Below are 15,107 nucleotides of genomic sequence, written 5' to 3'. Positions count from 1 at the left end.
ACACCAGGCCAATTAGAGCCTACGATACTTAGGGGGGTGGTGGAAGTGGGGGGGGCGGCAGGTGGCGGCATTGGGTAGGTGGTATGAAAAAGACGAGAAGGAAGAATGCTGAGAAGTGCGTCACATGCGGTTAGAAACCCTGCTTTCATATGATAGTCAAATGAGGTAACAAGCCAAGAGATCAAAACTGTGACCCAGAGCTACTTTGAAAGTGTGTGTTTATGTGTGTGCAGAAGTGTGCATACAGTGATTGCCCGCATTCAACTTTTTATAAAGCACATATTTTTGTTGTGTGCCACCGTGTGATGCTGTCTCCCTGTGTGTTTTTATTTATTTTATTTTTTGTTCCCATTTTGAATGTGCTCCACTTCAAACCCTCTCCCTGACTTCATTCCATGAGCTTTTAGCTTTGAAATGGAAATTAATCACACAGGAGTATTCCCCGAAGGGCTGCCTGTAATACATGAAATGGAGCTTTTGGCACAATGTTTCACCACTGAGATTCCGGGCTGATATAAAACTTTGTGGCTGCAGAGCAAGACTTCATGGATCTCAGAGGTGAAGTCACAGCGTGGAATACAGACATAAAGGCCGCGCTGCTGTAGTTTAAAACCAAAAGAAGTATTCAGTCCCTGGTGCATGGGCATGCAGCACCCTTTTGAGTAGCAGTTCAAGTGTAAAATTTCATTTTCTAACTCTAATTAATACACTTACAGAGATATTCATGGGAAATCAGGGTGCTTACAGAGTCCGGCAATGCTTCCACCGCCTATTAGCACTGCAAACCTCCTTCATCTTACCGTTTTACAGTCTGATGTTAATGCCAGGCAAACAATCATATAAAGCTATTGAGGCTATTACATTTGTGATGTGGTGGTTTGATGGAGACACTCTCTGCAGGAAGGCAGAAAGTCTGTAGCCTATCTCACCAATTGTTTGTGATTTGTTTCCTATTTTTTTAGTTTAAAAGGATACCTCGCCAATTTTCAGCCAGCTTTGTATCGTCAGTGTGGGTAGTTTGTGTATAACTGTTGTAAATTGCCCTCTATTTAACCAGTGCAGAGATCGCCCTGCTCCCCTCCCAGCAAAACTCCACTAGCTGATGTAGATGACGCGTGTATGTAGTGTATAATCCTGCAGAGTTTTGCTGGCTGTTCATTCAAAATACAGGCTGTACTTAAGCATTTTCGTATTGTCCGCCACCCATGCTGCCACCGTGGACGCAAAGAGTACCACCAACACCCCCAAATATTTAGTTATTCTTCTTTAAAAGCACAGTGCTCAATTATCAGCATTATTTTGTAAAATATGCTTCTTCCCTTCTCTCAGAGACTTAAATGAGAAGATACAGTCAGGTCCATATGTCACATTGACACAGTTTTTGTTATTTTAGCTGTTTACCAAAACATATTCAAGATACAGTTATATAATCAATACGGTCTTAAAGTGCAGACTCTCAGCTTTAATTTGAGGGTATAACACATCCAAATTTGAGGAAGGGTTTAGGAATTACAGCTCTTTAATATGTAGCCGCCTGTTTTTCAAGAGACCAAAGGTAATTGGACAATTAACTCAAAAGCTCTTCCATGGGCTGAATGGGCTATTCCCTCGTTAACCCATCATCAATTAAGCAGGTAAAAGGTCTGGAGTTGATTCCAGGTGTGGCATTTGCATTTGGAAGCTGTTGCTGTGAACCCATAACATGCGGTCAAGGGGGGCTCTCAATGGAAGTGAAACAGACCAAAGAAGAAATCCATCAGAGATAGCGGAAATGTTAGGAGTGGCCAAATCAACAGTTTGGTACATTCTGAGAAAAAAAGAGCACACTGGTGAGCTGGGGAACTCAGAAAGGCCTGGATGTCCTTTCAGTGATGAAGAAAAACCCCTTCACAACATCCACCCAAGTGAAGAACACTCTCCAGGAAGTAGGCGTATCAGTGTCTAAGTCTACCATAAAGAGAAGACTTCATGAGAGCGAATACGGAGGGTTCAGCACAAGGTGCAAACCATTATCAGCCTCAAAAATAGAAAGGCCAGATTAGACTTTGCCAAAAACATCTAAAGAAGCCAGCCCAGTTCTGGAACAGCATTCTTTGGACAGATGAAACTAAGATCAACCTGTACCAGAATGATTGGAAGAAGAAAGTATGTAGAAGGCTTGGAACGGCTCATGATCCAAAGCACACCACACTAGTGTTTATTGATGATGTGACAGAAGCAGACGGATGAATTCTGAAGTGTGTAGGGATATACTTTCTGCTCAGACTCAGCCAAATGCAGCAAAGTTGATTGGACGGCGCTTCACAGCACAGATGGACAATGACCCAAAACATACTGCGAAAGCAACCTAGAAGTTTTTAAGGCAAAGAAGTGGAATATTCTGCTATGGCCGAGTCAGCCACCAGATCTCAACCTGATCGAGCATGCATTTCACCTGCTTAAGACAAAACTTAAAGCAGAGAGACCCTGAAGACAGCTGCAGTAAAGGCCTGTCAAAGCATCACAAAGGAGGAAACCTAGCGTTTGGTGACGTCCATGGGTTCCAGACTTCAGGCAGTCATTGCCTGCAAAGGATTCTCAACAACGTATTAAACTTGAACATTTAATTTATGGTAATGTTGATTTGTCCAATTACTTTGAACCCCTGAAATGAGGAGACTTTGTAGAAAAATGGTCCCAGTTCCTAAACGGATATTTTTGTTCAACCCCTTGAATTAAACCTGAAACTCATCTCAGTTGTTTCATTCCAAATCTAATGTGGTGGCATGCAGAGCCCAAATCATGAACATTGTGTCACTGTCCAAAAATTTCTGGGCCTAGCTGTAAATGCCACTCTCAGGTCCCCACAGTAAATATGAAGGTGGAGCCAGGAGCTGGTTAGTGTGTGGCACAAAGTCTGGAAACAGGAGTAAACAGCAGCAGGAGTTCTGTCCAAAGGTAACGTGTCTGACAAAGACTGTTAAATGGCACCATCTTACATCCCTCACGAGATGTTAAAAGACACCATTAACACTCTCATTTGTTGAAAGTAAAGTTTCATACTCCATTATATTGTGTTTACACAATATCCCCACATACCAGCTAACCTTTACCTTGAGTCTCAGCACGCCCATTTTCCATTTATCCACTTTCTTGTGAGTCAGGGTCACAGTGCAACAGGGTAAGCAGCACAGCCATCCACACATTCTCTTCTCAGCCAACTTTGTCTCCTCGAGGGCTTGTTCGTGCATTACCAGGCTGATGTACAGATTTATTCCCTTCAGTCTTTCCTGCGTTCTTCTCACCATACCCAATAAGTCCCCATAGGACACAAAAAGTAGCTTCCCTTGGATCATTTCCACCAGTTATTTTGCCATCAAAAACCTTAAGGATAAGAATAGGACACTCAAACTTTTGGAAATTCTCCTTTTTATGTGTGATACATTGCCTTAGTCTCTAGCAATAAAGGTAGTTTACTATGTATTATATCAGATTTAGCCAGACAGTTTGAAAATTTGAACACTTGTACCAATCATTAATGCAACAGCATGGCACAAGCTGATGCCCTTTGGGTGATCTGTCATTGTATACAATATTAAGTCTCTCTTTCTAAGACTATCTGCTCTGATCTAATTCAGATCTACCTTTGGGGGGTCGTCAGGAGAGGTGCAGAAAGTGGGAAAAACATTTCATGAAGCAACAACCAGCAAGGCATTTGTAAATAAAGCAAAGCATGACAACATGATACAGTTCAAAAGTTCAGGTGTCACATTGGAGCTGCGTGGAGATTTTGTACTGGGTAATATGATGATAGGATCCTATATGCTGCTGTAGCAAGCTCAAAGAAGAATAAAAGGTTTCAAGGTAATGTGAGATGTCTGTTGATGTTTCAGATGAACAATGGCGCTGTAGTGTGCACAGTTTTTAGGTGAACGCTGGTCAGATTTTCCACCAGAAGAAAATGTTGGCAAGGTACATTTCTTAAAATCACAAATATGTCGCATTTGCACATGTCATAGGTTTCAAATCAACGTTTTTAGAGTGATGTATTAGTTATAGAAGTTACAGAAGTTGGGTCATCTATGCAAGACTCCTGCCAAGTTGCAGACGACTGTGCAAGGTTGTCTTCTGGCGACCCTTTGCAGCATTTCCATCAGTGCTTGTGGCAAACCTGTTTTTTTAACAAACCTGGGTGTTTTTTTTACAAACACATTGCAGCATTTCCCAGCAACATTTGAGCCTCTGAACCTGGGTGTTTTTCACCTACTCGTCCCTGCTTGTCTGGCAGTATTTAAGCCACCGAATCTGGGTGTTTTTCATTGACATATCACAGTGTTTCCCTGATACGTTAAAGCAACAAATCCTGGGTATTTTTTAGAGACACATTGTGACGTTTCCCAGCTGTGTTTGTGTCACTGAACTTTGGTGTTTTTAGCATCCCATCGCAGCTTTTCCGAGTGGCACTTGTGGCAATGAACCAACTTGGGTGTTTCTCACTGACACATTGTGGCGTTTCCCAGTGGTAATTGAGCCACTGAACCTTGGTGTCAACATATCCCTGATTTCTCAGTAGCATTAATGCAACTGAACCTTGTTATTTTTCCCAGACACATTGCAACACTTCCCAGCGTTGTTTGAGCCACCAGACCTGGGTGTCTTTCACCAAACCATATCTGCTTTTCAAGTGGCTTTTGTGCCACTGAAACTGGGTGTTTTTCACCAACATATCTCAGTGTTCCCCAGCAGGGTTTGAGCTGCCAAACCTGGGTGTTTTTCACTGACTCGTCCCTGCTTTTCTAGCGGCGTTTAAGCATTTAAGTCATCGACATATCGCTGTGTTTCCCAGAGGCATTAAAGCTACCAAACCTGGATATCTTTACAGATACACTGTGGTGTTTCCTAGCTTTGTTTATACTACTGAACCTTGGTATTTTTAGCAACACATTGTAGCTTTTCCCAGTGGCACTTGTGGCAACGAACCAGGTGTTTTTCACTTAACTTTGTTTTTTTACTGACGCACTTTGGCATTTCCCAGTGGTGTTTGAGCCACTGAACCTGGATGTTTTTCACCGATACATCCCTGCTTTTCCAGCAGCTTTTGTGCCTTTGAACCTGGATGTTTTTCACTGACACATCCCTGCTTTTCCAGCGGGGTTTGTGCCACTGAACCTTGGTGTTATTCACAGACACATCACTGCTTTTCATCACTGCTGAAAAGCAGTGATGTGTCTGTGAATAACACATCACTGCTGAAAAGCAGTGATGTGTTATTCACAGACACATCACTGCTTTTCAGCAGCTCTTGAGCCACCAAACCTGGGTGTTTTTCACCAACCAGCCCCTGCTTTCTCAGCAGTATCAAAGCAACCAAACCTTGTTATTTTTCACAGACATAGCATAGCGTTTCCTTGCCATGTTTGAGCCTTGAACCTGGGTATTTTTCACCAACCTGTCCCTGCTTTTCCAGCGGCTTTTGGCTCTTTTCTAAACCATAACCAAGTGGTTTTTACATCTGAACCTAACCACAGCTTCACCAGCGTTGTTGAGAGACATAAACTTTTAACATATCTGCTAAAAAAATAATGTACAAATGTAACAGATCCATGGTTTGCAGAAATTTACAATGCGAACATTTTTCCTCGCAACTGGGTTGGATTTTCTGGACTGTACCCAAATTAGAAAACAGCATGTACACCAGAGTATTACAGAGAAATTGATCTTATGGTGGTTATACCATATGAAACATCACAAAAGCAAATTCCAAGATGTTTTTCAAGATGACCCTGAGGTGTTTCTTTGAGCATCTCAGTGAGTCATTGTGTTGCCTCCTCGTTGTGTGCAGCATCAAGGATCCTGGTGCACTTTCATCTCCAGCTCTAGCTACATGGCACCAGTTTGCCACTCTCTCTTTGACTTTTACACACACCACCTCCCAGATGTTTGTGTGTTCATGCTTTGTCGTTCCTCTTTTCCAGGAACACACACTTTCTCCAGCTTCTTATCTCTCTCACACACTCGTGAATCCTCACTTGTACGCACAAACACAGATATTAACAAGTACGATGGAGTCTCTTTGTAAACAAAGATTGATTTTTTCTTCTCTTTCAACGCCTACAGTGTTTTAGCTCAGTCTATGTTGAGTCACACATGGGTGCCACCTCTTTAAAAAGCCATCAGCATGGATCTATATCCCAACCTTGTGGAGCCCCTTGTCTCTGCCTGACTGGCTGCACAATGGAGAAGGATGAGAGTTAGAAAAGCTCACAGGAATTAACCAAAAAGGCTAAATTAATTTCCTTCTCACATAAATACTCACACAAGCCTTAAAACCTGGAAGTGCTTTCCTGCAGAAGCTTAAAAAGTACTACTTCATAATTAGTTTTTATGAAGCAGCTAGTCCATGCAGGTACAAAATAATTACCTCTAATGGTTCTTCATTGTGCCTGGTCAATAAAGAAATTTCACTGTGAGTGTGATATTTTCTATGTGGGATACCAATGTGAGATATTGCCATGGCAGCAGTGGTTGCATTGTAGTTTGTCTTTATCTCCCCCGCACTTGACAATCTGCTTTGTTTAGTCCTTTCATTGATCAGCAAGAATTAGATGAGTTTTCATATTCAGATGCCCCGCGGCAGGCGGCAGACAAATGCCCAAGTGGCGCTCGTACCTTTTCGCGCTATTAGCCCCATGCATCATTAAACAGGGCTTTGAAACAGTTGCAATTTTTGTAACCTTAGAAAGATTATCTGCTCATATATCATTCCTACTTTCGCACAGCAGGAGAGATTCGGCTCTTTTATCCAGCACTGTGCTCCTCTTGTTCTCCTCCTGTCATTGGGGTTTGTTACAAATGCTCTGAGGGAAGATACTTCAGGTGAATAGGGGAAAAACTTTTTACTAGTAGATATTATTACTGTGAAACTTCCCCAGATGATTACTTATATTAAGACAATTATTTTTTGTATTTTATGCTTTCTGAGATTTCATGTGGAAATATAAAACAAGGCATTATCATATTAAATATGCGTTATTTTGCATACAGTTCCAGAAGAGAAATCTGACCATCGGACAATACTGAGTTCATAATCCTTGTTTTATTTTGCTGACATATTTAAAAGCAAATGTTTGCCATATAAAAAATGAATTTCTGCCATGTTTTTGGGAATAAAATATTTTATAAATCAGGCTATGAAAGGTACATGAACAAACCCCTCTGTAAAAATGGGGTTCCTATACATGTTTGTACTTCCTGCAAATGTAATCCAATTAGTTATACTTCCATGTGTATTTTGTATCTACTCTGTGTTAAGACCTTGTTTTCTTATTCTGAAAAGCAAAGGTGGTCACGTACGTGTCCTGAGCCGAACATATGCCCTCCAATGAATGGAAAAGTAAAATCAAATACTGCCGAAAGAAATTGCTGCAAGGTACTAATTAAATAATTTTTCTTCATTGGTTCGTTCAATCATGAGGCTATTTTAATCAAATATTGGTCAAATGGTTGCAGAACTGAAATAGTGTGACGAGTATACGACTGTCAACTCTCAGTTTGCCATTCATACTCAATTTATGAAATGTAAAGACTGTTTAGGGGCCCCAGTATGCCACAATATTTAAATACACCCTATGAAAAAGTCGCAAAGTTCCTTTTTCCTGTGCCAAAATTTAGCATAACTGTGGAGCAATATTTGTCCCCCTTTCCGACAGCATAGCGCAACGTGCTTGGTAGCAATGGATGCCTTATGTCCTTAAGTTCAATATGATACCTGTGTCTTCACTGTATCGTTAAAACTGAGCCCGATACAGAACCTTTTATTTACTAAAACCTTCAGCTCTGCCTGTCATACCTGCTGCTTCTTTACATATTTTGTTTGCAAAATATTTAGCCATTGTCTCTCTACTTCTTCTACTTGTTCTCTCTTTACCCTGAATCTTCTCCAGTAACTCCTGAGTTTTGGTGAGGCATTCTGACTTGTCAAGAAAATAAATATACGAAATATATATAATTTGTAAGTAAGTAAATTATACTTGATCACATTTAAGGGTCACTTAAAGACCTTTCCACTGGCCCTCCCTTGACCTTTGGCTGGGCTCATCTGTACCCTTTGAAATCTTAAAAATAACCAAAGTTATCAGATAAAGGTAGTGGAGCAGAAAGTACAATATTTGCCTCCAAGATGTAGTGGAGTTGGACTAGCCTATAAAGTAGCATATGTTTCGAGTACAGTATAAGTGCCTAAAATTTGTACTTAAGTACACTTGCTTGAGTAAATGTACTTTGTTACATTACACCACTGTTTGTGATTTAGACAGGGATAAATGTAATATGTAATATTTTAATGAATCAATATTTCTGGGTGATTATTAAAGAGATGTAATTATTTTTTCAGTGTGTAAGTGTAATTAGTGATAGATTACATTCGATTATTCAAGTAACTAAAGTCAACACGGCTCTTTGTTCAGTGCTAATTAGCTAACGTTAGCATGCTAACATTGTAACATGGTGAACATTATAGCTGCTAAACGTCAGCATGTTAGCGTTATCATAGTGAGCGTTGCGGCATCCAGATGTAAGATGGAAAGGGCCTTAGCTTTGACCACAGGTTATTCAATAGCAGCCAGGTTCTTGCAAAGAAGAGTTTCATGGAAAAGTGCTTAGTTTGTATAAAAGTGTTGACATTTTGAGTAGCTATCTCCTCCTGATGGCTTGTTAACGTTGTCAGCGTTTTTTCTTGAAGGCCAGTTATACAGCTTGGTGCTGATCCTCCTATTTATTTAAATTGAGAGACACTGATAATGAAGATGAGGCTGCTAAAATCCATATTTTACTAATGAACCCAACACCCTGCCAAGTGTCCAGTGAAGAAAATAGGTATTAAAGTGTCATAGCGTCCTTCAAGCACACTCTCTGTGATCAAACAGTCAAAGCAGTGGCTTCTAGTCTTTTGTATGTGTTGTTGTTGGCTGAATTCTACGCAACAAAAACATCAAAAGAGCTTTTTTTCCCCTCGCACTAACCCTCGTGGCGAAATGTTTTGTGATAGGTCGGGGCTGTAGTGCATCATGACAGTCACACTATTGTCCCCGCACCAACATGTCACAACCAGTAGACATCAAGAGCCTCAGCCAGTCAACAAAGGAGTGTTTTTCATGGTGGAAATCTGTCGTGACTCAAGTGATGCTGGCTTCTTGTCAGGCACGGACTGTCACCTCCTACCTTTGTTATGTACTTCTGTTTAATTGATGAACTAAAAAGTTACCCCTGAAAGTAAAAGCTGCCACGAATGTCAGCAGATAATAGAGCTGGCTATTAAAATAAAGCTCTGTATCTGCATATTTATGGGTGAGATGGGTGTAAAAGTATAAAGTGCACAGTAGTTTTACCAAGAAAATGTCAACTCTGTGACAATGTCTCAAAATTGCACTCCACCCAGATGGAAGCTTGTAATTCCAAGGTCATGATTTATGGATTTTAGGATGCATAGTGTAGACACAACTCAAATTTCCTTGGGGCAAACTTTTTTTGTCAGAAAAATCCATATTTTATTAAAGAGTCAATACTCTGTACTTATGACTTTTTGACTGCCTGCAGTCTAGAGTTATTGTTTTCCATAGTTTTTTTTATCATTTCTATTTTTTGGGACATATTCTGACATTGTGTTTTTGGAATCCGTAGTCACAGAGCATACCTACAAACATCCGGACCACAAAATTAAAAATATAACTTCAGCTCTGCATGTCCTCTGATGTTTTGAGTCTGATTTTTCTCTCCGTGTATTTTCTCATCCCGATCCGACTTCTTAAACGAAGGCTACTGCTACAGAGGCTACTTTGATGTTCACCTCACAGTAATGAGACTCCGTTTGGGCAAATGTTTGAAGTCATGTTGATGTTCAAATTCCGCTTGTAAAAACTGCTTGTATGTTGGTTCCATTTTCCCGGCCGCGAGTCAGACTTGTAAAAGCTTTGAGCAGACGGCGATACATGAGTCGGCCCTTCCTGATTAAATGATGGTCGCTGTCCACCGTCGGAAACTTCATGTTCAACACTTTTCTTTGGCTCAGACGCTGAATCCTCCTGTTGTTAACACCACTAAAATCCAGTGTCGTCTGATTTGTCTGAGTCCACGTCAAACAGGGAAAAACTGATTATGTGAGTTTGCTCAGAAAGTCTACAGTATCTACTTTGTCACACCAGGCAAACACTTCCTGCGTGTATTTCTTAAAACGAATGAAGGGGAAATGAAGGTTGGCTTGAAAAGAGAGTTTTCACTCTCTCAGGTAAAATCACAAAAGCAAACATTAACAATCTGACAATTTCCGCCTTAGATTTGATGCGGTTTGCACACGTCTCTAAGAGCTACTCTGCTTTATATCCTTTCAGGGGTGGAATATCAGATAGCGGGTCCCTGGGCACAGATATGCAAAAAAGGATGTCATCATTTTATGTCTCTTAGTGTTTGTTTTGCCCCCTTTTGTAGTGATCCGTCTTTTTGCAGTGCCTTTGCATTTTTTTGTGGTCATTTTCAATCGCGTTAATTTGAGTGAAAATTAGGGCTAGGAAACCCCCATTACACTTTGGGCCCCTAGGCCTGTGCCTGGTAGTCCTACCATGTAATCTTCAGAGCCTTTTTGTCTCTTTTAACACACTGTTTTGGTTTGACAACCTGCATGCACCATCGACAAACTCAACATTTAACTGTATGGAATCAAAGTCACTGCTAGCAATAACTGTGGCCATGGGCATTATGTTTTCGGGTTGTCCATCCGCCCATTCCGGTCTCATGAATGTGATATCTCAAGATGGCCTTGAGGGAATTTGCCACAAACTTCCACTTGGACCACTTGGACTCAACGATGAACTGCTTAGATTTTGGTGGTCATGGATCAAAGGTCAAGGTCACTGTAACCTTCTTTGTCTCATTCTTGTGAGTGCCATATCTCAAGATTGCCTTGAGGGAAATTTTTTTTTTTTTTTTTTTTTTTTTTTCCAAATTTGGCTCAAACATTCACTTGAACTCAAATCAACTGATAAGATTTTGGTGGTCATGGATCAAAGGTCAAGGTCACTGTAGCCTTGTTTGTTTCATTCTTGTGAATGCCATATCGCACCATTGCCTTGAGGGATTTTTTTTGTTTGTTTTCAAAGTTGGCACAAATGTTAAGTTGGACTCAGGAATGATCAGAATGTGGTCGGTAGTCAGAGATCAAGATCACTGTGACCTTGTGTCTGTCTTACTTTCTGAACATGATACCTCAAGTAGGCCTTCAGGGAATTTCCTCAAATTTGGAACAGACGTCCACTTGGACTCAAGAATGAACTGATTAGAATTTGGTGGTCGAAGGTCAAGGTTACTGTGACCTCACAAAACACGTTTTGGCCATGACTCAAGCATTCATAAGCCAATTATGACAAAATTTCACACAAATGTCTAACAGAATAGAATGATGAAGTGATGAGAGTTCATATCCTAAAGGTCAACTTCACTGTGACATCATGATGTTCTGCAAAAACACTTTTCAGGCCATCACTCAAAGTCATATATTTGGTACAGCAAGGGAGACATTTGGTCAATTACTGAATTGATGTGTGTGAAGCATCCATGTTGTAACAGTCATGGATGTAAACTGTAAGTGCAACTCGAGTGGTTTGCGGAGGCATACATCCGCATGGCAGTAATTATAGTTGCAGTTATTTTGTGTCTCTTTGCAGTTCCTTTGCATCACTGTGGTCATTTTGAAACTCTTCCTGGTCCATACATGTTAATTTGAGTGAAATTTTGCAGGTTAGAGCCGGGGGCCTTTGGTTTTATTACCTGCATGCATTTAAGGACATTTTTAAATTTAACTCTATGAAATTTTAGTTGTTTTTTTATGAGATTCATTTCAGAAACATTAAATCTATTGAGTTACATTGAGGTGATAAAAAGGTGTGTCCGGTCTTTAGCGCTGATTTTTCAAAAACACTTGTTTAGCCAGGCCCCAGCACTCTCCTTTACTCCCTGCAAACCCAGTGCTAGAGTTTTATATGCATCAACACCTCCAGCATCCATGCATCCTTTTTTTTCTGTGTTCTCCCCCACCCCCCTTCTAGGACAATCCGGGAGCACCTGGGGGAGCAGGAGGTCTCCATCTCTCTGACCATCGACTCTCTGGAGGAGAGCGACCTGGGCAACTACTCGTGCTACGTGGAGAACGGCAACGGGCGGCGACAGGCCAACGTCCAGCTCACAAAGAAAGGTAAAGCGAGCACACAAACAAGCATATAGATGAAAAAAAATCCAGCTATTTCAAGCATTTTTCCATGAAGGCAGCAGAGCGATATAGAGGCCTTGAGATTTAATAATGGCATGTTGCAGCTTTGGAGGTGAAAAACACCATTTAATACCAAAGGCCTTCGCTGTGACGATAGAGAGAATCTCGCGCAGCAATTTACTGAGTACAAAGAAGAACAACTAGCGGGACTCTGGGAATTGACCAGTTGTTTCTCGCCTCGGGGAGGGGGGAAAAAAATGGGACAGTACTGTAGATAGTGCAGAAAGCCTATTCATCCACCTCAGCCGGAGGAAGCATTAGTTTGCAGAGAAAGAAAAATCGCCTTCAGTGTTATGATGCCAGACAAGCTGTTTGACTGTCTGGCAATGACCTCCCCCATCATACACACACACACATACACAAACACCAATCCTCCTTTGATCGCCAAACTCTCACTCAGATGCTTTCTCATCTTTCATCACTGGCTACTGTTGCCTTTCCCCCTCCCCCTTGTCTTTTTATTCAAGCAAACATTTTTGAGTTTCTCCTCTGATTTGGCCTCGATGAGGATGACTGAAAGTTGATTCCATGATGATTTCAAATAGAGATGCACACTTTCCACTGTGGTTATATAAGTGAGATTTTTTTTTTATTTTTTAGCGAGGCTTGGAGGGGGGGGTCTCTGCAGCCTTAAAGTTGTCAGTGTTGAATACATTTACATAGTAAGATATTTTTCCTCTCTTTTAAGCTCGCAGCTTTGGATCCAGCTTTGATGGCAGCCCAGTTCCCCTCCATTTGCTATATTAAAGGGGTTTATGCTGCACAGTCAAATCTCAGAATAAACCGAAGAAGATTAGCCCGGTCCTCACAGGATTGCGGGTCTACCAGAAATCGACTGGTTCCCATGTTTTTTTATTTGCTGCATCCATGGTGTGGTGCAGTGCGTGGCCAGTCAGTGTTTACGCCGCCTTTCAAAATGCGTCAGAGTTTTCCTTGCTTGTCTCTTGAAGCTGTGAAAACAGCACGACACTCCAAATGAATCTGGTCGTCTCAGCGCGGCATCAAGCAGAATATGTCTTCGCTTGTGTGTAAAGTTAGCACGGAGACGCGTCCTTATTTCCACTTCTTGTACAACTTCTTGTAGGCAAGAAGTTGAGAAGTCCTCCTGGCCAACTTTTTTCTCAGCAGCTCCAAATCCTCAGATACATTTTTTATCTCACAACAGCAGCAGCAGCAACATCAACTAGCAGACAGCTGCCTATACTGTATATGATAACTAGTATCTAGATTCTTGATTTGTGAACATGAGGAGCAGCAGCTTTCACCATTCTCACTGCTGCTCTGCTTTATTTTACCATTCAACCCCCTCTCTGCCTTTTCCTCGTCTCTCTTTTCATCTCTCCCTCTAGACAACAGAGAGAGATGCAGTAATAGAAGGAGAAAAAGGGTTGATGAATTGCCCGATGCCATGTGGCACCATCAAATCCAGCCTTCTAGTCGTCAGGAGCTAATTTGTCTTAATCCGTCCCACTGCAGCGCTGCTACAATATGGATGCCAGGCAGAGAAGAATTGGCCTCTCCCACTGTAATCTCTGCTGCTTGAGGAGCAGCTGGCTCGTTACGCTGTCCAGATATGTGAGGAGAGAAGCAGTGTTCAGTGAGGCGAGAGGGCAGAGCTGAGGTGGAGAGGACAGTGCAGAGGAAGTGAGGGAGAAGTGGAGTTGCTTGGAACCATCATCTTGCAGTGCTTGTTAGCTGCAACAGCCCTCTCAGAAAAGTAAACTAGTTCAGGATGATTCTCAGGCTGAAGGGAGAGAAACTGATAAAAGAGTCGGAAGTCAGTGGGGAAACCTGTGCTCATCCTGCCCTGAGTTTGTTTGCTCTTTCGTTTGCGTACGTCCGTCCGTAAGTTTGGCTGAAGGTCGCCACCCAGACAGGCGTGATGAAGCGGCGCTGGCCACGCTCGTTAGCTCTCCAGAACATCATCCTTCATCATGGGAGCTGTCAGCCTGATGGCCGCCGCAGTGGAATGGGCATCACGCACTCCAATGAGGTTAAATGCGCGTCGGTGATGGATGACGATGCACGCGGGTCCTCTCCGTCCATGTTTATGTGTGTGTGCGGCATTGCGGCGATTCCAGCCTTTTTACTGTTGTCCATTAGTCAGCCAATGAAGGCTGACCACCCAGATTTTGTGAGGCGTAGCCAAGAGGAAATGTTGAACTGCAAAAGATGGAGTGACATCCGACAGAGAACACTGTAAAAGAGAAAAAAAAGCCTTGAAAAAGAGACAAGATCATGAAAAGACAAAGCAAACGACTTGGTTTTCAAGGCGAGTTACTGGACCATGAAGCATAATGGAGTCCATTGTCCTGTAGTGTAAAATATCACCTTTCATCCTCCTGAATAACACCACTAGTCTTGCTCCTACTGAATATTTTGTCCCGTCCTTCCTGAAAAACTACAAGTAACACAATTTAGAATAATGTGAGTGTTAAAGTGAAATATCAACACTGAAGTATTGCAGTTTCTTAAATTTAGCTTTCACTGATGCTTTTCATGAGTTCACGTCAGGCTGCAGCAATGACGGATGGTGGGGAGAGCGGACCGCTTCGATCTGTCGATGAAGAGGCGGTTCAGCTAACAGCCAGGCGCTTTTACTCGCCTTGCACGTCTCTGCAGCATGTAACCAATCTTCATAAGTGTGGCGGTCTGATCTGTTATATGCTAACGCCGCACCGGTTGCCTCAACGTGATTTTTTTATTATCCAATCAAGCCAGGTGGCTTTAAGTGACAGGTATAGAAGTGGTTGTTAGAGTTATGTCATGTGGAAACAATCCAGACAGAACGAGAGTATAACAACATGAAAAG

General features: G+C 41.8%; 1 protein-coding gene across 3 annotated transcripts in view; it reads left to right on the top strand.

Moving 5' to 3' along the window:
- Nucleotides 1–15,107, top strand: part of LOC117250019 (interleukin-1 receptor accessory protein-like 1) — a 375,630-nt gene that overhangs the window by 333,849 nt on the left and 26,674 nt on the right. For all 3 annotated transcript variants that reach the window (XM_033615958.2, XM_033615956.2, XM_033615955.2), the window contains exon 8: nt 12,075–12,220. In XM_033615958.2, coding sequence (XP_033471849.1) covers nt 12,075–12,220 — 146 coding nt within the window. The remainder of the gene's footprint in view (nt 1–12,074; nt 12,221–15,107) is intronic.

This window comes from Epinephelus lanceolatus, chromosome 24 (assembly GCF_041903045.1).
Source record: "Epinephelus lanceolatus isolate andai-2023 chromosome 24, ASM4190304v1, whole genome shotgun sequence".
Taxonomy (NCBI): Eukaryota; Metazoa; Chordata; class Actinopteri; order Perciformes; family Serranidae; genus Epinephelus; species Epinephelus lanceolatus.
Note: the sequence above shows the minus strand (reverse complement) of the source record. Positions and strands in the feature narration are given on the sequence as shown.